The sequence below is a fragment of the Notothenia rossii genome (genome assembly GCF_949606895.1).
Source record: "Notothenia rossii genome assembly, chromosome: 9".
NCBI classification, from domain to species: Eukaryota; Metazoa; Chordata; class Actinopteri; order Perciformes; family Nototheniidae; genus Notothenia; species Notothenia rossii.
The window spans coordinates 78,370,220-78,392,895 of NC_136907.1; the positions used below are offsets into that span (position 1 = coordinate 78,370,220).

Consider the following 22,676-nt stretch of genomic DNA (forward strand, 5'->3'; position numbering starts at 1 on the left):
TATCTTTTAAATGTGTAAATGAAAAGCTTTAATTGACCAAACTTATAACATTTTGTGAGAGCTGAAATATGTTATAAGTTGAAGAAGTCCATAGTTATTTGTCTGTTACTTTATATTTTATATTTACCATTAACTATTTGGTACATTTCTTGATTTGTTTATTTAATCATTTTGATGATGGCCACACAACCAAACCTAAATACAGTGTATATATTCAGGTGTTTCTATTGGACTAATTCTTACTTATATGTAAAATTGTTGACATGTTTTATGTATACAAATGTGTGTCTTGACTCATCAGAAACAGTTTAGAATGAATGTCTCCTATAAAGAGTATATTTTGAATACTCTGATCAACTTTAAGTGTAATGTTAATCTCAGAAAGGGTCTTATTTCAATTATAAATGTCATTAAGCATGTGAGGGTTTTATTACATATTAACAAACGTTTAATCATCGAACGCTTAGTATAAAGCCTGAAATAATTATATAAACAATATTAGAAGGAAGACAAAATGTTTTGAAAGATTATGTGGTGGTTGCAGCGTTGCCCCGCCTAGCAGCTTTCCCGCTCTCAGTCTTCTCTTAGGTCCGCAGGGAATGTTTAAATACTGCCGGTCACTCTCCTTCTACTCATTTGTTCTGTACTAGCCGACATAATAATACCTGCAAAATGAGTGGAAGAGGCAAAGGAGGAAAGGGGCTCGGCAAAGGAGGCGCCAAGCGTCACCGTAAAGTTCTCCGTGATAACATCCAGGGAATCACCAAGCCCGCTATCCGCCGTCTGGCTCGCCGTGGCGGAGTGAAGCGTATCTCCGGTCTGATCTACGAGGAGACCCGTGGGGTGCTGAAGGTCTTCCTGGAGAATGTGATCCGTGATGCCGTCACCTACACCGAGCACGCCAAGAGAAAGACGGTGACCGCCATGGATGTGGTGTATGCCCTGAAGAGGCAGGGCCGCACTCTGTACGGCTTCGGAGGTTAAACATCTACACCCTGACATACCTGGAAAAACAAAGGCTCTTCTAAGAGCCACCCAAATTACTCAAGAGTCCGTTTCCTTTCCATATCGGAAATATCACATTTTTCAGTCCATGAACATTAAATCAAACCTAAACTCCATCTCCAAAACTAGGATACTTGATGATAAAAATGCATTCACAATGTTGTTTATCCGACATCCAAGATGCACAAATCAATTAAATGTTCGTAGATGATAAAGTCTCCAAAGCTACAACCCCAACTACGACTGCTCCAAAAAATCCTACTTCCAGCTGGTTTCTTAAACTTTTGAAATATGTTTTAATGGTGTTATACACCGGGATATGTTAAGGACTAACACATTTATAATGAATACATTCTTATTCTTTTAGGATCTTAATATCACACGTATTGGGATTCATGTGGATTAATGCGTGTGGACTAGAGGGTAGCAAGCATAACTTTCACCTAACTTTTTTTATTTAAATTCCAACGTTGTTCATGAAAAATATATGTTTCTCTGTTGTCCACGTTATACATAGTTAAAAACATATGAAAGAGTAAAAAGGACATTGATACCAACCGATTTTTTATTTATTCATGTTCATTATAAAACCCCAATAATACAAATACATAATCAATGGGGGGTTCATTTTATATGTTGTCATCCAATCTGTTTTGATTCTAAAACTCGTTAAGCATGCTCCGTCCTGCTCAGAAGACAACCAATCCCGTGCGAGTAACAGCACAGTAATATTTGCATCTGGTGAACATAAATAGACTGCGCTGTGAAAATGACTTCATTCAATTCTCTCGCACCTCGATCTCTAATCATGCCTGCCGATGCACCCCCCGTCAAAGCGGCCAAGAAGGGCTCAAAGAAAGCCGTCGCTAAGAGCGTCAGCAAGACTGGAAAGAAGAGGAGAAAGTCCAGGAAGGAGAGCTACGCCATCTACGTCTACAAGGTGATGAAGCAGGTCCACCCCGACACCGGCATCTCCTCCAAGGCCATGGGCATCATGAACTGCTTCGTGAGCGATATCTTTGAGCGCATCGCCGGTGAGGCCTCTCGTCTGGCACACTACAACAAGCGCCGCACCATCACCTCCAGGGAGATCCAGACAGCTGTCCGCCTGCTGCTGCCCGGAGAGCTGGCTAAACACGCCGTGTCTGAGGGCACCAAGGCCGTGACCAAGTACACCAGCTCCAAGTAAATTATGCTGTTGACATACCAACAACACAAAGGCTCTTTTAAGAGCCACCCAACCCATCCAAAGAGCTCATCCTGTTATACTCCATAACTACTCCACCAGCAATCCAAATAACTTGTAACAATAAAGTAAACATGTTATTTATACGGAATGCAAGATAAACCATGATTGTATATTGTCCATTCCTTACTCTACTTGTTTATATCACCTCAGTAGTGTTTGTTTTTCCAAAATAAAAATAAATACATTTCACAATATGAAGGAAATATGGTGGTTATTGTACTGCAACCCTGAGAGAAAATGCTAAGTGGTAGTCTTTATCTTAGCAAATCTTTAGAGGGGACAAATGAACACTTTATTAAATGTTGTCCCTCTGTCACCACAAACTCAAATGTGCTGTAACAACAATCCAAATGGTGTTTCTTGCTGACACGTAAAGCCTCCCTTGAATGATTGATACCGGTAATGGAAAGTGATGGGGTTTAATGAGAGAAGAGAATCATTTCACCAATCAGTAATGTCAAAAACACAAAGAAAAATGCTTGTGAAATAAATAATACATATAAACAACATTCATATCACATACATTTAATATGAATAAGTAGGCTATATGCCTACATCTTTCACACAAATAAACTCAAATACTTTTATAAGGTGATCTAATTTTACTGCAGAAGATCATAATTCATTTTCTAATAGGTATTCCTTTGACGTCTTAAACTTACACTAAAAGCTGGTGCCATTTAAAGACTGTTTCTGCACACTACATCAGTAATGAATTCATTCCTTTGGGTTGTAACCATAGACTGTATATATAAATGGACGTAGGGTCCGTGACGTCACCCATAGGATTCTGCAGAGTTGCCGAGAAGCCCTTAGTAGGCGGTTATGGCTAGAAAGGATCCGTCTTGTGTAAATATGACGTCACGTTCTCGTTGTAACTCTCGTTGGAGCGGCACGGAAACACATCTACAGCAGTAACATGATGCAACATACACATTAATGCAGCAGGATAATAGTAAAACACTGAAAGGGAACATTGTATTGCACCAGGAGCTATCTTGGGACTTTTACTGCGACAACGTTGACTTGCCTGTGAATAAAAAATAAACCATAGTGTTGGTGATCTACAGTGTTGTCATTCTTCTTTGAACAGCAAGACCGCTAACACCGTATTTCAACAATCACACTCCCTGTCATTGACATAATTAATAGATGGTTTAGCTTCTCACCATCATTTGCTGTGGCCCACTGATGTTAACGATCGTAACTGAAAGGCAGCCTGCCAAACGTAAACATTCAGCCACATGACTTGCAAACTATCGCGAGAGTTTTACATTAGACGGATCCTTTCTAGCCATAACCTTAGTAGGTGGAGTCGGCCACTAACGGCTCGACCGTGACGTCAGAGTTCAACTCCCGCCTTCTCCAGCATGCTCCAAATAAGGGCAAAGAGGCGGAGCCGAGGCGGGACCTCCTGCCACCGAGCTGAAAGTTCCAGAGCTAGCTGAAGCTACCAAGCTAAGCTAACATTCTCCCCATCTGCTCACTGCCGGGGCATTTTACGTTTCTAAGGTAAGCGGACATGAAACGACTCAGCAAAACTATAAATAATAATCTAAGTTATTGAGTTTTTAGCATAATACTTCAGAATCTTAAAATCCCTTAATGTTTGTATGCAATTGTGCTAAATTCAACACTGGAATCAAGCAAATATTAATATGTTTGCATGACATTAGTTATTTATATTTTGATATCACTTAATTATACATTTTATACACGTAAGTCAAGCTAAGGTACATGTGATGGTAGCTAATTAGTGTTCTTACCTGTGAGGCCTCCTCCAAACAGCATAATAACCAGACTGTATCATTAAAACTAAGTACCAGTTCTAGATCCTTGAGTTTAGACAAACAATTCAAAAGACAACATGTATTTAAAGACCAATCTTTATTTGAATGTGCCTCTTAACCTGATATATTAGTTATACAGTAATAGTATTGACAATCTAAAAAAATTGAGCATTCAACACAGTCAACTTTATGTTTCTTAATGTCTAAAGTATTTGTTATTTTCATTTTCCCCCTCTCATATTCAGTGTGGACGGATTGAGACAGCGTGGTGTCCAGAAAGCTGCAGAGACTTCAGGGAGAAACCTCCGTGTGATGGACGTCCTGTCTGTTGGTTTGGAGAGGACTGAGGGTCTTTCCTCAGCGAGGGGGACCAGGCCTGATGGAGGAGCCCATGCTGGGCAAAGCTGATACCAACTGCACAGGCCTAGTCTGTCACTTTATTTGACTAAATGTGTTTACTTTAATAGTTTTAAACCTTCCGTCCATATGTGCTTTTTATTTAAAACATGTTTGATTAAGTTTTGGTTCACATTTCAATAAATTGTATTTGTATTTGCACTCTTTTTGTCCATTATTCTTACTGAAGTTTGGCCCCATTTATTTGTGACGTTGCAAACTCTGCGGTACAAGGCACAAGTGATGTGAAGCTCATAAAGCGAGGCAAATAGAAATAATCAGCTGATGGAGTGTAGATGTGGAAATAGGTGCATTTGATCAGCTGACTGTTTTTACAATAAAAGTAGTTTCTTAGTGTACTGGTCTTAAAATCTCCTAGCATCAGCTTTTAATGTTCCTCTTGGATGTTCTTCTTGACCCTCAGAGAAGGAGAAAATGTTCTGTCTTTCAGGCATGTCCTTTCCTAACAAAAATGACAGGAAACATAAAACATATTATTGCAGAACAAGTGTGTTATTTATGAAAGCGGTGTGTTTGTGTGTTTAGGGGCTGTAGATATAATTATTTCGTAATTGTAATGTTTTTTTTTTTATTTCAACAGTGAGCTACAAAGACAATCAGATTATGAATGAAAAGTATGAAGTTCATCAACATTGAAATATATGTTATTATTAGGGCCGGGACTTTAACGCGTTAATTAAGATTAATGAATTACACAAAAATTAACGCGTTAAAAAAATTAACGCATTTTAATCGCACTTATTTTTGCACCGCGGAACGTTTCTCACTGGATGAGTTTCAGGGGTACCGATTATACTGGAGCACCAACTAACGCTCATGACTTCAAACAACAACAAACCACAGTGAACAATAGTCAAACATGAACGAACAAGCTGATGAGACTGCTTTGGTTGGCCCCGTGGATGGGACATTTTGTTTTAAAAAACGGACGGATGGAAGCATCGATAAGAGCACGGTTGTTTGCAAATTATGCAAAAAGGAATTTGCGTATCACCGCAGCACATCAAGCCTCAAGTATCACCTCAATGCAAAACATATAGCAGCTAGCGTGGACGTTAGCCCGACTCGGATTACAAGGACCCACACCCAATTTGCGTTGATCAAACAGAGTGGCCTATGCAACAGAGAGATTTTATTTTTCATCAGGATATTGGAAGAATAGGAGGGATTGAGGTCAATCACTGGCACTTTTTTATTTTATTTTAAATGGTACAGTACACTTTATGTTGAACTATTTATTATGTTGTTGGTGCACCTGGCACTTTATGTTGAACTGTTTATTGTTTTGGTCAAGTTTATTGAGAGAGTTGGACTGAAATTGATTCGATTTTTTAAATCAACTGTTGGTAAATCAACAAAGTCTGTTCTGGCCTCTGAAGCAACAGAGAGATGTTTTCTAATAGTCAGGGTTTCCAATGTTCTGAATGTACTTGAAAGTATTGTGTTATACTTAAAAAACAAAGTGTTATAGTTTACAGAAGGTCTACCTACCTTTAGGCTACCTGAATCTCTGAAATGTACTATATTCCTAAATATGCTATTGCTACACTTTATGGCGAAAATTGCACTTTTCTGTTGGTCTTGGTTAAGTATCACCTTGAAAAAAATAAACAATGTTTTGTTGCTTAAGCTTATGTATTCAGTCATTATTCAATGGTATACTAAAATCCATGTGAAAAAATTGCTTCTCACGGTTCTCAGGTCAAATATTTATATGTGATAAAAAATGCGATTAATTGCGATAAATTAATTACAAAGCCTGTAATTAATTAGATTAATTTTTTTAATCTAGTCCCGGCCCTAGTTATTATCAAAATAATATGTAACTGTTATCAAAACGCAGTGCAACTGTAGAAGCTTGAAAGAATAAATTTTACCACGTTTTTTACAGACAATATTGAGAGATAAATAGTAGCAGTTCTCACTTTGTGTTAAATATCTTTGCCTTTAATACATTAAATTAGAAAGCTGACAAAATCATATTGCTTGTTAACATCTAAATGTAACTTTTTGCACAGAAAAAACCCTCAACTTCACTGGTGTGTAGGTGATCTAGTATTGTTTAATGGAATGTATATCAGTGTATTAAAGTCAATACTTTCTTGATTCTTTGTACAGTATGAACAAAATAGTATTTGTACCTGTGCTGAAGTTCACTGCTGTAAGGAGTCCAGTTCTGTCTCTCACTCTCTGGTCCAGCCTGTCTGCATCACCTGGACACCTTAAACAAACAGATATATATGTAAAGTACCATGTGTAGAAACAATATAACTGATTCTCTTCTGTTGAACATGTTGGATTGTGTATTGTCCGAGTCGGGGTCCTTTTTATTTTGCTGTAACTTTGGAAGTTGTGTTACCAATGCTTGCTGTTTATTTGATATCAATTTGGTAATGCAATTCATAAAAACAACAAGGTTTGGGTTTGTTCTTCAGATAGGACTGACGTTAACGTGTAACCTCAATAATGAACTCAAGAGAGACAAGAAGCTAACAGCAGCAGTCACTTCACAGAGCCGTCACTCAATGTGACCACGCCGTAATTTATGCAAAAACTTTAAGACCTAATATGGGAGCAATTTCCATAGACCCCCATGTTAAAATGCCCAACTTTACAGCAGAAAAAAAAACATGTTTCTACCCATGGAGGCAATAAATATTATTATCGATATAGTTAGATTCCACCTTCATGATTATGAATCTGTGAATTGTTTTCTAACACGACCCTTTTATTTATATTAGGTCTTAAAGTGTTTGCATACATTAGGGCGTGGTCACTTTGATGGACATGTACATGCCTCACTGCTAACAGCAACTAAAAAGAATTCAGGCGGCAGACTGACCTGTTTTCTGATTGGACGATCACAGTTACGGATCAATCTGACCAATGAGCGTACAGCTGCGCTCCTATATAAGTTGGTGAGAACGGTGATCCACTTACTTCAATCTAAACGTTAAAGAATAATCACATAAAAAATGTCTGGTCGCGGAAAAGGTGCAGGAAAGGTTAGGGCCAAGGCCAAGACTCGCTCATCCCGTGCCGGGCTCCAGTTCCCCGTTGGCCGTGTCCACAGACATCTGAGGAAGGGTAACTACGCCCATCGTGTCGGTGCCGGAGCCCCGGTGTACCTGGCCGCTGTGCTGGAGTACCTGACCGCTGAGATCCTGGAGCTGGCTGGAAACGCCGCCCGGGACAACAAGAAGAGCCGCATCATCCCCCGCCACTTGCAGCTCGCCGTTCGTAACGACGAGGAGCTGAACAAGCTGCTGGGAGGAGTGACCATCGCTCAGGGAGGCGTGCTGCCCAACATCCAGGCTGTGCTGCTGCCCAAGAAGACCGAGAAGGCTGCTAAGAAGTGAACACCCTGATCCCGCTTCAACAAACAAAGGCTCTTTTAAGAGCCACACACTTCTATCCAGAGAGCTTTCTTTCACCCAACACTTTTATATTTATTTAATCAACGACTATAAAGTCTTATTTGTAGTTTTCACTACCTTGATTTGTAATGATGTAGGGTAACTGCTTTTTCAACACGTATTTCTAGCCAACGCATTTCCATAATGCTAAAGCGCCCTGATTGTCAAAACCACAATAAATTCATCGCTCAGGGAGGTGTGCTGCCCAACATCCAGGCTGTGCTGCTGCCCAAGAAGACCGAGAAGGCTGCCAAGAAGTGAACACCCTGATCCCGCTTGAACAGACAACAAAGGCTCTTTTAAGAGCCACCCACTTTCAACTAAAGTCTCCCTCCTTTCACCAAGTCACCCAACTAAAAATACCCATATTATAATATATACACATTTAAAAGGTGTATTAAATCTTCTTTACATTTCGGGGATCATTAGATTCATAACGACACAACTGGCATTTAGAACAGATGTCGGTGAAACTTTTAATGTATAGCAAGAGTTACGTTTATGGATTTTAGGTTTCATATAATGTTGAATGACTGACATTTGATATTGCCGACAGGAAGAAGATTCTTTGGAGCAGTCGTGGTTGGGGCTGTAGCTTTACAGACTTTATCATCTACGAACATTTAATTGATTTGTGCATCTTGGATGTCGGATAAATAACATTGTGAATGCATTTTTATCATCAAGTATCCTAGTTTTGGAGATGGAGTTTAGGTTTGATATAATGTTCATGGACTCAAACGTGTAATATTTCTGATATGGAAAGGAAACGGACTCTTGAGTAATTTGGGTGGCTCTTAGAAGAGCCTTTGTTTTTCCAGGTATGTCAGGGTGTAGATGTTTAACCCCCGAAGCCGTACAGAGTGCGGCCCTGCCTCTTAAGGGCATACACCACATCCATGGCGGTCACCGTCTTTCTCTTGGCGTGCTCGGTGTAGGTGACGGCATCACGGATCACATTCTCCAGGAAGACCTTCAGCACCCCACGGGTCTCCTCGTAGATCAGACCGGAGATACGCTTCACTCCGCCACGGCGAGCCAGCCGGCGGATAGCGGGCTTGGTGATTCCCTGGATGTTATCACGGAGAACTTTGCGGTGACGCTTGGCGCCTCCTTTGCCGAGTCCCTTTCCTCCTTTTCCTCTTCCACTCATTTTGCAGGTATAGTTATTTCGGCTCGTACAGAACGAATGAGTAGAAGCAGAGTGACCGGCAGTATTTAAATATTCCCTGCGGACCTAAGAGAAGACTGAGAGCGGGAAAGCGGCTAGGCGGGGCCAACGCTGCAGCCTCCACATTATCTTTCAAAACATTTTGTCTTCCTTCTAATATTGCTTATATAATTCAGTCAGGCTTTATACTAAGCGTTTGATGATTAAACGTTTGTTAATATGTAATACAACCCTCACATGCTTAATAACATTTATAATTGAAATAAGACCCTTTCTGAGATTAACAATACACTTAAAGTTAATCAAAGTTTTCAAAAAATACTCTATAGGAGACATTCATTCTGTTTCTGATGAGTCAAGACATACATTTGTATACATAACACATGTCAACAATTCGACATAAAAGTAAGAATTAGTCCAATAGAAACACCTGAATTTATACATCATCAAAATGACTAAATAAAAAAATCAAGAAATGTACCAAATAGTTAATGGTACATATAAAATATAAAGTAACAGACAAATAACCATGGACTTCTTCAACTTATAACATATTTCAGCTTTCACAAAATGTTATAAGTCTGGTCAATTAAAGCTGATCTAAATTTGAAAATGCAACATTAATTTATAAACAGTCAGAAATAGATAGAAGATATCTGGCTTATCAGAATACCTTTATTAGTCCCACAGAGGGGACTGGACTAATAAAGGTACTCGCGCGGCGCCGGAAGTAGGGAATGCTCTTTAATCAGTATGTTTAATATCAACTCAATATAATCAATACAACATGTTTTATTCTCTGTACAAAGCATGTGCTTTTGCATATGAAAGCAAATAAATCAAAGGTCATTGTAGACTTATTTTTCATATGTCATAAGTCCATTATTCTTACAAAATAGCAAGCACTATTTTATTGTGCTCTGTTTCTTCTTGCACTATTTTATTGTTTTATGCCCTATATTTATTATGCTCTTCAAAATGTGTGCTATTTGTTGATTAAGTCATGTGCTTTAATACCAACACGGTTTCTATTTTAAAAAGGGATTAAATACGAATATATATATATATTTTAGACTTTTGGTTGGTTATGGTTTTTTATTTTCCGGTAACTTTTTATATATTGGTGAGGACCCTGATATATGCTTACAGTGACAGGTATTAAGGCATTTTAAAGTATTTTAAACACGATCTATATTAGCAGTAATATGAGCATCATAAAGACATCACTAGATCGTGTATATATATATTTATACACATGTTTTTATATATATATGGGAAACGGTATTTCGATCTCTCTGTCTGTACACACAAACTGAAAGATTGATCATAAAGTTGATGTGATGGTTTACAGACTGATTGGAAACCCAAATAAAAGCTTTTTAATTTCATATTTTATAGAATATAATCACAAATAAAGAAACATACACTTCTCTCTTCTGCAGCACAGTTCATTATTATCATGTAGACAGCTATTTATTTAATGTATAACAAGCAGAAACACAGCCACTTCCTTACAGAGCCCCTCCTCCAACACGAACACGCAGATGACCAATGAGGGCACGAGATAAGTTTGTGCACAGATGGAAGGCTGACAGACAGGTAGGCCATCCAGTTACTTTAGCCGGGCCGGCTAAAATGATTGGTCGTGCTTTTTACAGTACCACGGCTTCCATATTTTCTGTCAAAGCACTTCAGATATTCATTGCGATCGGGATGTTAAGAGCATTCCATGGAATATAACAAAAAGTGTATCTCGAGCCGGTTTCTCAAACTTACCTACCCCACCTTAAAAGATGAATGCAATTACATTTGAAAAAGTTTTAAGCAGAACTGTTACAGATGCAGATGCTTGGTCCAAATTCCATAAAACATACCAACCAGTAGCGCCACACTCAGACGAAAATGTACAAAGCCTATTCTTCCACTATTTGCATTCCCACATTATTCACCAAGCCAGCCCATGCTTTAATATAGATATTATGGATATTGTTATAATTCCTGCTGTCTGTTGTGAACTTCTAATTATTTTTAATTGTTCTGTTCCACAGATGCTGCAGTAAACCACCATCCGGGGACCAAGACATCAGATATAAGAAAATCCATTAACACAAGAATTTGTGAGTTAAGGCACCGGGTGAAGCGAAAAAACAAGATGGACGATTAAATAGGGTACAAGGCTGTTTTTTTGGCCCTGTTCCGGACCTTGTTTTAATGAGTGATCAGCTCATGTTTAAAGTTGTCACCAGGTGAAACAAAAAACAAGATTGTTAAATAGGATAACAGACTGCTCTTTTTGGCCCTGTATGAAATAACGATGCATCATTTATTAACTATACCTATACAAAATGTAATACATTTTCCCTTCATTATGTAATAACACCTCCTTTTGTAATAATTTGCCCATTATGTAGTAAACAAGTTCAATGCAAATATACATGTCGCCACATTTTGAAATATATTATTACATATTGCAGTGCTTATTACAAAATGAGTTGCAAACAATAACATTACAACTTTTTTTTTATTTATTCAACCATGAATCATCCTTACTAATAATTAAATAAAAAATATTTCAGTAGAATATCTTTCATTGGCCAAAACTAGATCAAGAAGTGTTACCATTATTCATTAGCCAACATGTATATCAACATCAATTTTGGGATATATTTACAGTTTGGTTATGGTTACATAATAAATATTACAGTTTTTTAAAAGGGCAACACACGCATTTTGTAATAACCATTGCAAAATGTAATAATTTATTACAAAATGCAGGGAAATGTATTTTATATTGCGTTCAGGCTGTTGATTACAGAATGCAGCAGATTATTACAAAATGTGGGTTTTATTACATAATTACGTGGAAATTGTCTTGAGTCATTACATAATGTGTTGTTTACAGGCCTTTTCTTGTTTTCTTTCCTTGTCCTTCTTTTAATGAGTATTTTGATAACTGTTACACATTGATAGAAAAAAACGAATTAAAGATTTTTTTTACTAAAACATGCATTTCTCCCCATTGTGAACATCTATTGCACTCATGTTCGGAATATATGTTACTTACATGGTCTTTTATAAATCTGAATATATAGTGCATACATGTCCCCATATAATTGTGAATATACAGTACATACATGTCCCCATATAATTGTGAATATATAATACATACATGTCTCCATATACATCTGAATATAGAGTACATACATGTCCGCATATAAATGTTAATATATAGTAAATGTATGTTCACATAAATACACAGCCAATATATTATATATATTTACATATATTACTCAATATATGGGAAGCGGCAATTACTGATGTATTATCCCGTATATTGCAATATATTAACACAATATATTATTCTGTACATCAATATATTTTAATATATATTAACACAAAATATTATTCTATATGTTAAGCTTGGGTGCACATGAATCGCGTATGAACAATAAGTAAATCAGACTCGGTATTCTCTTCAGCATGTCTCCGGTAAGTTTATTCACAGACTGACAACAGTCAACGTAGTGACGTCACATTAGGACGTACCTTCATACAAGAACAGAATAACAGTGCTACTGCTACCGTAGTACACAAACTAAGGGCGTCATCAAATAATAATACTTAACACCCCCACTCGCTCTTAGCTTACTGGGTTACCTGAGAACAAAACAAAATAAGGCTTTTTTTTCTTTTACCTTAACTATGTTAACTCTTTGCCCTTCTAGGTGCCAAACATATCCTGAGCAAACCTCTTTAGCTTTATTTTGGTGGCTGGTTTTGTCATCACATCAGCGATCATTTGCTCAGTAGGACAGTATTCCAAAATTACCTTTCCACTATTTACAGTCTCCCTTATGAAATGGTACTTAATATCAATGTGCTTGCACCTTTGCCTGTTTACTGGGTTTCTGGCTATTGCTATAGTACCTTGGTTGTCTTCGTACACCTTTGTTTGTGCATATTTGTATTTGTCTATACCTCTGAGTAATTGTTCTAAGTAGATGTATTCCTGTATGGCTGATGCTAAGGCCATGTACTCTGCCTCGCAGGTAGATAGTGCAACCGTAGGTTGTTTCCTTGCCTTCCATGAGATCAAGGAGCTTCCTTCACTGAGACTGGCACAATATCCTGATGTACTACGTCTGTCTGTTACGTCTGATGCCCAGTCAGCATCACTGTACACTCTCAGACCTAGTCTATCTGTGTCATTTCTCTTAAAGCATAACCCCTGTTCGGCTGTACCTTTAAGGTATCTGAACACATGTTTTACTGTGTTCCAGTGCTCTTCAGTTGGTTCAGCAAAGTGCTGAGATAGTTTACTGACCACAAAACATATATCTGGTCGAGTGCATGTGGACAAGTAGATTAAACTTCCTACTGCCTCCCTGTACTTTCTTGGCTCTTTAATGTTTTCAGCGTCTGCTGTGTATTCTAGTTTTGGCTCACATGGTGTGTCTCTGGACTTGCAATCCTGCATTTCAAATCTCTCCAGTATTTTGCTCACATATCTCTTTTGAGACATTTTGACTTGACCTTCTGTTTGCTCAAAATCTATACCTAAGAAATATTTCAACTTTCCCAGGTTTTTCATTTTGAACCTTTCAGTGAGCATCCCCTTTACACTTTCCAATACACCCTCGTTGCTGGCTGCTATAATGAGATCGTCAACCCATATTATTAGGATTACCTTTTCGCTGTGCTTTTCTCTTGTATACACACAGTGATCAGCGGGGTTTTGTACAAAACCATTTTCAGTCAAACATGTATGTAACATAGCATTCCAGTTTCTGTCTGACTGCTTTAAACCATAGAGAGATTTGTGCAACTTGCATACTAACTCTTCACCTGTTTTTGACTGTTTCTCATAACCTTCTGGTTGTGTCATATATATTTCACAATCAATGGGTGCATGTAAATAGGCTGTTTTAACATCCATTTGGTGTAAGATTAAGTTCTCCTGTGCTGCCTTTTGCATGAGTACTCTTACACTTGTCATATCAGCTGTGGGTGAGAATGTCTCATCATAGTCGATTCCTGGTTTCTGACTGTAGCCTTTAGCTACAAATCGCGCCTTGTACTTGTCTGACCCATCAATGTCACTCTTGAGTGGGTAGACCCATCTACCCCCCACTGCCCGTTTGCCTGGTGGCAATTGGGTGAGGTTGAAGGTCTCGTTCTCCTCCAGTGATCTCATCTCCTCGTTCATGGCATTTTTCCACTGCCTTGATTTGGGTGACGCTATGGCGTCCTGGAAGGTTTGAGGAATGTCGCATACTGCTCTGTAACAAAAATCCATGCATGTTTGCAGTTTGTCCTCCGTATCGTCAGTCTCAAACTCCTGTAGGTGAGCTGGTCTCCTCCTGGTTCTGGGTGGGTTTTTTCTGTTTGGAGTCTCGGTGACTTTACCCGGCTGTGTACGTTCAGTCTGTTCAGGTAAAGTCCCAGAAGCACCACTTTGAGTATCTTGACCTGGCACATTTCCCACATCACATTCATCAACAACATTTTCATCGCTGTCCTTGACCCTGGGATGTACATCACTATCACCATATTCATTGTATGACTCTGGTGTTTGTGTTTCCTTTTCTTTATCCCCCTTTGTTGTGAATTTTACCAATCTGTGCTTTTGGACCCTCTCTGTGTCTGGATAATACACCAGGTAAGCTGGGCTATTTTTATCATAGCCTATGAAAACACCTTGCTCACACCTAGGGTCGAGCTTTCCCTTCTCTTGTTTGTAAGCAAAACACACTGACCCAAATTTCTGAAGTTTGGATATATTTGGTTCTTTGCCTGTGAACAGCTCGTATGGCGTTTTCTTTGTGCGCCTACTGTAACACCTGTTCCTTACATAAGCTGCTGTCTGTATGGCGTAGTTCCATAGTTTATTTGGTAACTTGCTTTCTATCAGTAAGCATCTGCCCATATCATAGAGAGTTCGCCAACCTCTCTCTGCTGTACCATTTTGGTGGGGTGAATAGGGTGCAGACGTCTCGTGTCTAATCCTATTTTTGGTTAACAGTGCCTGGAAGTCTCGGCTTGTAAACTCAGTGCCGTTATCTGAACGGATACACTTAACTTCTCCGTAAGGTGCTATGTCTGCTAAGAACCTTTCTGTGGCCTGCACTGTATCACTCTTTGACCTTAGAAAATACACAAAAATAGTACCAGAGTAGTCGTCTGTAAAAGACTGTGTATATCTGTGCCCTTCTATGCTTGGTGTTGACATGGGACCGGCTAAGTCTGTGTGGACTAGTTCTAAGGGCATCTTAGCCTTTTTGTCTGGCTCCCTATTTCTCGTTTGGGTGAACTTGCCCTGTGTACACACTTCACACAACTGAGCTGGTTTGACTGCACTTCCTCTTATCTCCATGCCTTTCACTACACCTTGTACATTTTGTACATCTTCGTAATTGCAATGACCCAAAATTTCATGCCAAGTTTGCATGTCGTGACACCCTTTACATTGGTCAACATTCCCCTCAACAGTTGGTAAGTAATACAAATTTACACTTTCATGGATGTCAAACCTGCTGCCGTCTTTGGTAACCATGTGACTGTCCCCTTTCTTGAAGGTGATTGTCGCCCCTCCGTTTGTTGCTCTTGCCACCGAAAAGATGTCATGTGGGTATGAGGGCATGTACAGTGCATCCCGTAGCTGTGCTCTGTGTTGTCGTCCGGCGTCGTCTAATAGACATATCACCGCCGTTCCTCTTCTCTGTGCTGTTCCATTGCACTTGGTCCCGTCAGCTAACTCCACTGAATGAGACTCGGGCTGGAATGAATCGTCGAAGCTTTTAAACTTTCCGATGTCGTTCACGATGTGGGATGTCGCTCCTGCGTCCACCATGATGCCTTTCATCTTCACGTTGTCTGGTGGTTTCCCGCTCTTTGTGTGCTTGGCCTTGAAGAGATGGTCTTGGTCGCCATTCTGTTCCTCTGCGACTTTTCTGGCACCATCTTCTCCCCCCTTTTTCTTACAGAGTGATTCATCGTGTGTATTCCTTTTGCAGTAACCGCACCACACTTTTCGAAAACATTTTCTTGATATGTGTCCTTTTATTCCACACTTGTAGCACGTCACATTGGCATCTTCATCTCTTCTGTTGCTAGCGTGCGTCTTGGTGCCTCGGCCTTGCCTTGCACATGTTTTCATCACATTATCTGTGGATTCTGCTGTGTTCATTTTCTCCGACTCTTCATAGACCCTTAATCTTCTTCTAAAGTCTGTGAACGTAACGTTATCTTCGTTCTGTGTTACATGGACGGCGAATGGCTTGAAGGAGTCTGGTAACCCATTTAGTATCATGGCTATGGTCAGTCCATCACTCATGGTCTCGCCTGCATCTCTCAGGGCTGTAATCACGTTCTCTGCCCTTATCATGTAGTCGGTAACACTCTCGTTGTCTGCCATGTGCAGCCTCGTTAACGACGTGTATAAGTTTATTATCCTCGGCTTGCTTTTCCCTGAATAATGTTCTTTCAGTATTTTCAGAGCCTTCCTGCCGTCATCTGCGGCCTCATGTCTTATTAGCGACAGGCTCTTATCATCTATCAGCCTTATTAGCTCAGCATAGCAATCAGCATTCTTCCTTCTATCTGCATCTAGCTGTTCTTGATCAGCACCGGTGGGCTCATGTAAGATAGTCTCTTTTAGCCTCAGAGTATGTAAGCAGCCTAGGAATCTTGTTTCCCAAAGGTCATACTTATCTTCACATCCTTTGAATAAGAGCTGCGGTGCCAGGAGACCTGTTGCTCTGCTTGCCATTTTTGCGCGCCAACTTTACCGCGAGGGCTACTAGCTTGCTAATATACTTCACTTGCTAAGCTAGCTTGTTAGCTTAATTGGCTAACGCGTAATACGTCGCGTAACACTTCTTCCGATAATCTAACTCACTTATCTCCAAGTCGGTTTGTGTCCAACTCTGCCTGGGCCCATAACCTGTTAAGCTTGGGTGCACATGAATCGCGTATGAACAATATGTAAATCAGACTCGGTATTCTCTTCAGCATGTCTCCGGTAAGTTTATTCACAGACTGACAACAGTCAACGTAGTGACGTCACATTAGGACGTACCTTCATACAAGAACAGAATAACAGTGCGACTGCTACCGTAGTACACAGACTAAGGGCGTCATCAAATAATAATACTTAACACTATATATCTTCAATATATTTTGTAGATATGAATAAATATGTTTTTCATGTTGATTATTAATCAGTATCTGTTGGTGTAGCCAACAGCAAGATGTCCTTTATTAAATCTTTTCAATTAACCAGTAAATCAGAAAACAAAATAATGCAATATATTGACAGTTAATATATGGGGAAATATATTTTCTTTGCGTAAGGGGATTCCATCCGATAGCTGCTATAATACAAAACAAAACGTCTGCCTGTAACGCTGCAAATTTCCCCTCTGTGGGACTAATAAAGGTATTCTGATTCTGCTCTCCACAATGATCAGCGAACGGATGGTCAAAGTAAGATACAAATAAACAGAATCACACGAAGCCTGGTTACTGTTGCCTGACTTTATAAAGTGTGGTTGTTTTTATAAGTGTATGGTTGTCTTCTAGTCACTTTGCTCAGCACTACTGCTTGTAGGCAGGCTTGACGAGACTCTTCAGTCGACCCATGTTCAGGGGAGGTGGGTTTAGTTTCCTGCACGCCTCGACGTAAGAGAGACGTATGCGGCGCCGCCTCTTAGCTCCAGAATCTTGCTTCTAGACCGACAATTTTTTGGAGCTAGAAACGACCCGGATTCCGGAGCTAAGAGGCAGCCCCGCTGCGGTGTGAAGAGGAAAAACCGGTACTTTTCAGGCTCTAGCTCCGAGCCGGACCTGAAAACGCGTTGGTGTGAAAGGGGCATCAGTTACTGCTACGAGGTGAAATGGCACAGAGAAGATCTCAGCTGGACCTGGACTCCATTTCCCGTTCGATATTTCTGGATGTGATAAAGAATCCGGTCACTATTCCCTGTGGACACAGCTACTGCATGGACTGTATTAAACACTACTTCAGTTTGCTGCTCAGTTTTGATCTTCTTTTCTCCAGGAGACGGACCAGCTCATTGAATATCTTCTCACTTTCCTCCACTGCTTTATCAGAAGAGCAGTTGATAGCATCCTCTTCCTCTTGAAGCGGATTCACCTCTTCCTTTCTTTCCTGGATCCTCTGCTGGGTTTTATGTAGACTCACATTGATTTCTTTCTGCGCTTGAGACCTTTTGAGAATAAGGAGTTCAGTCCTGTTCAGCTGCTCCACCAGGAATGATATTGTGGTGTTTTTCACCAGAGCAGGTCTGGGTGTGAAGGCCTTCCTACACTGAGGACAGCTCTCCTTTTTATTCTGTTTCTCTCCATCCCAGTAAGTGGAGTAAGAGATCTTCAGAAGAATCTGGAGAAGGAGATCTCTGAGCTGAAGAACAGGGAAACTGAGCTGAAAGAGGTCCCAAGCCATCCCGATCACACTGAGTTTTTTGAAGTCTACAACCCACTGCCACCTCTCAGTGAATCTACAAACACATCCAGCATCAAAACCCGTCCTCTGAGATACTTTGACGATGTGACAGCAGAAGTGACAGAAGTGAGAGATAAACTACAGGATGTTCTGAGGGAGAAACAGTCAAATATCTCTCTGACTTTGAGTAAAGTGAAACCAGAGCACAGATCATATTCAGTTGCAGATGGACTCAAACTCAAGCAGTGGGTGAAGTCAGTAGGGGCTTGGACCGGGAGCCGTAGGGTCGCCCTTTCTATTCTATCTATTCTACATAACGCAAATCTGTTCTCAGAGGGGTACGGAGAAGAAGCAGATACTGTATATATGGGGCATTCTACCGAATTAACAAAACAATTAAGTATTAAGACATAGATATTCACTAAGAAGCTTAATATATACAAAAACGTCATTTATAGGTGCCGTCTGTTTGTGTGTGCTTTGTGGGTGTTCACAGGTTCCGGTGGTGATGAGCCGCACCTGTCGGGGAGGATACCTGCCTGATGAGCTACACCTGGGGAAAAGTATATAGGAGGAGCCCAGCCGGTTACGTGTCTCTCACTCCTCTGGGCCCTCTCTCCGTGCCAGGCTCGGGGACCTGTGGCTGGTTCCTTGCACTATATTGTTTATTAAGAATGAAAAATTGTTATATTCTTACCCTTCGTCTCGTCTCCCTGCTTTTTGTTGCAGCCCAGGAGCCGGGTTGTAACACTAAATAACACTTAAAACATTTTTATTTTATTTTGTTCTGTGGTGTATTTAGATGATCTTTATGATTTCACCGAAACAGAAGTTGAAATATTTAGATTTATTGAGGGTTTTATTTTTTTCATAAAAAAACTATACTCAAAAAATCATGTCCCCAGTTTTCATGTCACTACCGAAATATTTACTATATGTCTTTGTGTAATCCTGTTTAATCTGAAGTTTGAAATACTAGTAGTTACTTGTATCTTGGTTGTATTAAAGAGATGCTTGAGAAACTGGTAGTAGAAATCAGCTGGGTTTCTACTTTATTAAAAACATATCAGCTGAGTTTTGAACATTTCTGAATTTCTGGCATGAAGGCTGACACATTTCTATATCTATCTAGATATATATTGTATATATGTATCCCACCAAAAGATTGTGTTGAAGAAGTGACATTGTACATATCATTGAGCAGCAAGACTTTACTGATGTATGTTGGAACACATTAAAACTATGGAAGATGAATAAAAACACTAACAACATAATCAATGTCTATTTGGGCTTATGTTCTTTCACTGTTGCTTTTTCCCAACATTATATTTATATTTAATGAATGAAATGTATGAAAAAGACTGCAAGAAATGGAAAATCTGGACAATGGTTTACATTATGCCAAAGCCCCCTGATGATCAAACCCACAATAAATACACAGTACAGATAATTATTTTCAGCCTGTTTATAAAATATTATATTCAGTTATACTCAATAACAGCTTTCTTCAGCGTCGCTTTATCGGAAATATTAAATAAAAGGGACAAAACTCAAACAATTAAACAGAAATGCCAATATCAAGACATAAGTACTGTGGTATCTGCTGCATGTGCATCAAGCATTAATAACTCTCAGTGATCAGACACCCCATTAATGTGTGCATAGATAGTTTAATGGAGTTCAAGGTGTCCCTATAAGTGTTTTGTTAGTAAGTAGTAGTATAACAAGTCTACATCCAGTTGTAAGAAAATAGCAGCAATGTTTCCTCAGAGTAAAACTATTTAAATATCTTTACATGTAGTACACTTCATCCTGTACACACAGTGGTATAGGGTAGTTTATGTTGAAAAACAGTAGGGACAAAGTGAAAGTGAAACTGAAAAATGAATTAACATGGGAAAATCAAGTCAGTTTTACCAACAGATGTATACTGTAATTATATTTGTAAGAAAGCATTTGCTGTACAGCTCTTACTCGTAAACAGTGTCTATCTTAAAGGTAAAAGCTGTAAAGTAGGAGTGATATCTAATGTCTTTATAATTATTTATCATTTGGTAGTTCTTGGTTGGTTTCCCTAGCTACATTTACCATTTTCTGTCATTTTAACAATAATGCTTTCACAACACGGCACATATCACAAATGAACACTTGACATTCACTTCAGGTCAAACTTTTAATTCACACATGGAGGTAAAAGGTGTGATTGTAAAAAGAAAATACAATACAATAAATATTGAATATTAAGATTAAGGAATACATAAGACAACATTAATGATTAAAATAAAATATGAAAACCATTAGAACTATAGTAAAAAATAATAAACCAATTTTAAAGGGGATGGCGCTAATAAAACTATAAATATAAACCTATAGAATAAACAAATATAGGAATAATACAGATTAAAAGACGAAATTAAAAGGGGGTGTCGCTAATAAAAAGATGTGTTGTTTAAAAGTGTCCACTGATTGGCCCCTCTGGATAAAAGCTGAATCACCTATTTCATTTTTGGGGGACTTTAGGATTGTTTAACAAGCCAGCTGACCAGGTAAACCAGTGTCATTTGAAATAGCCCTTTAACTAAGACACTGTGTGTATATCCATGAGAAGAAGCTGCCCTTCCAGTAACAAATGTGTTTTATGTCGATAGATGCACACTTTCAATGTTGTTCTCTGCATTATGGACAGTCAGTAAAAGGTGCGTGGCCCCTTTAAGAGAACCCTTCCTTCGGCATGCAAGCGAGATAACTCCTCCCTCTTTTTCCCACTCTCACACAATTATTGCATGAGCTCTTGTTGTTCTCTCCCACTCTCTGATATGCAATTGTGAAAATGAGCCAATGAAATGGATCAAAAGGACCAGAGTTTGTATTTAAGTGAGAGCACAGATCTTCCTACTCTCTCACAGTTTCTGCAACGAGGGGAGATGGCACAGAAAAGAGCTCAGCTGGACGTTGAATCCATTTCCTGTTTGATATGTCTGGATGTGATGAAGGACCCGGTCACTATTCCCTGTGGACACAGCTACTGCATGGACTGTATTAAAAACTACTGGGATGGAGAGGACCAGATACAAAGGGAGAGCTGTCCTCAGTGTAGGAAGGCCTTCACACCCAGACCTGACCTGGTTAAAAACACCATGTTAGCATTCGTGCTGGGGGAAATGAAGAAGGACAAGCAGAAAGCAGTGGAAAGGACCGAGAGGAAGAAGAAGGTGGAGGAGAGTCGACACAAAATCCAGCAGGAAATCAGAGACAGAGAGCGATATCTGCAGCAGCTTCAATGGCGGACGGAGGAAATCAGCTGCCGCGCTGATAAAGCTTTGGAGGAAAGTGACCAAGTATTTTCAAGGCTGATCCATACCGTGGAGGGGAGGAAGTCTACTGTGAAAAAGATGGTCGGATACCAGCGGAAAACTGTAGTGGGACGAGTCAAACATCTTCAGGGGAAACTGGAGGAGGAACTGCATGACCTGAAGACGAAAGACTCTGATATGAATGAGCTCTCCAACACAGAGGATGACAGTGAGTTTGTACAAAACTTCCCCTCGCTGTTAGACTCCAGAGTCAATAACCGCCTGCTGTACTTCAAGGATGTGAAGAGCGCTGTGTCAGACTTCGGAGAAAAAATGCAGGTTGTTCTGAAAGAGAATTTACCAGAAATCTTCTGACCAGAGATTAATTCTTTGAATACTCCCGCCAAATCACGATGGATTCTAACACGGCAGAGAACAGTGGTTTATCGAGGGAAACAGGAAAGTCAACGTGACACACAATAAACTATCTTGCCTCCTTTACCCAGACAAATTCATTTTTAATGTTCAGGTCCTGAGTAAAGAGAGTCTGACTGGACGCTGCTACTTTGAGGTGGAGATGGATTGGAAAGAGAGCCGTTTATATTGCGCTCTCTTACAAGAGTATCAGCAGAGCGGTCCAATCTGTACATGGATTGAGTTACACATTTTGGACAGGGAGATTTGACAAAGATAGTTTCACTCAACATATAAATGATGTCTGCTGCTCAGTCCTCCAGATTAGGAGTTAATCTGGATCACAGTGAAGGTATCCTGTCCTTCTACAGCGTCTCCGACCAAACCATGAACCTCCTCAGATTCCAGACCAGCTTCACTGAGCCCCTCTACGCTGGAGTTGCACTCGACTCGTACAG

At 39.6% G+C, this 22,676-nt stretch overlaps 4 protein-coding genes and 1 long non-coding RNA gene across 5 annotated transcripts; 4 read left to right on the plus strand and 1 right to left on the minus strand.

Annotated features, from left to right (window-relative positions):
• The first annotated feature begins 657 nt into the window (after positions 1-657).
• LOC307020675 (histone H4) lies at positions 658-1,013 on the plus strand. Its single transcript, XM_079652202.1, has one exon. The coding sequence runs from the start codon at positions 673-675 to the stop codon at positions 982-984; it is 312 nt and encodes a 103-aa protein (XP_079508328.1). The 5' UTR covers positions 658-672; the 3' UTR covers positions 985-1,013.
• A 761-nt stretch (positions 1,014-1,774) lies between these two features.
• Positions 1,775-2,438, plus strand: LOC307020654 (histone H2B-like; the record flags this gene model as incomplete). The annotated part of the gene is made up of 1 exon (XM_079652181.1): positions 1,775-2,438. One exon carries the CDS (start codon positions 1,775-1,777, stop codon positions 2,192-2,194), a length of 420 nt encoding a protein of 139 aa, XP_079508307.1. The 3' UTR covers positions 2,195-2,438.
• Positions 2,439-3,674: 1,236 nt separating this feature from the next.
• On the plus strand, positions 3,675-4,600 carry LOC307020685. Its single transcript, XR_013802953.1, has 2 exons — positions 3,675-3,766; positions 4,290-4,600. It is a non-coding gene; the product is annotated as an uncharacterized lncRNA (long non-coding RNA).
• Positions 4,601-7,424: 2,824 nt separating this feature from the next.
• Positions 7,425-7,909, plus strand: LOC307020665 (histone H2A-like). The gene has a single exon (XM_079652192.1). It carries the CDS (start codon positions 7,437-7,439, stop codon positions 7,818-7,820), a length of 384 nt encoding a protein of 127 aa, XP_079508318.1. The 5' UTR covers positions 7,425-7,436; the 3' UTR covers positions 7,821-7,909.
• A 460-nt stretch (positions 7,910-8,369) lies between these two features.
• LOC307020677 (histone H4) lies at positions 8,370-9,046 on the minus strand. Its single transcript, XM_079652204.1, has one exon. It carries the CDS (start codon positions 9,028-9,030, stop codon positions 8,719-8,721), a length of 312 nt encoding a protein of 103 aa, XP_079508330.1. The 5' UTR covers positions 9,031-9,046; the 3' UTR covers positions 8,370-8,718.
• Between the last annotated feature and the right edge of the window lie 13,630 nt (positions 9,047-22,676).

Excerpts from the sequence above, each read along its gene's own strand:
- LOC307020665 (XM_079652192.1), top strand. The coding sequence starts at position 7,437 with ATGTCTGGTCGCGGAAAAGGTGCAGGAAAGGTTAGGGCCAAGGCCAAG.
- LOC307020677 (XM_079652204.1), bottom strand. The coding sequence starts at position 9,030 with ATGAGTGGAAGAGGAAAAGGAGGAAAGGGACTCGGCAAAGGAGGCGCC.
- LOC307020675 (XM_079652202.1), top strand. The coding sequence starts at position 673 with ATGAGTGGAAGAGGCAAAGGAGGAAAGGGGCTCGGCAAAGGAGGCGCC.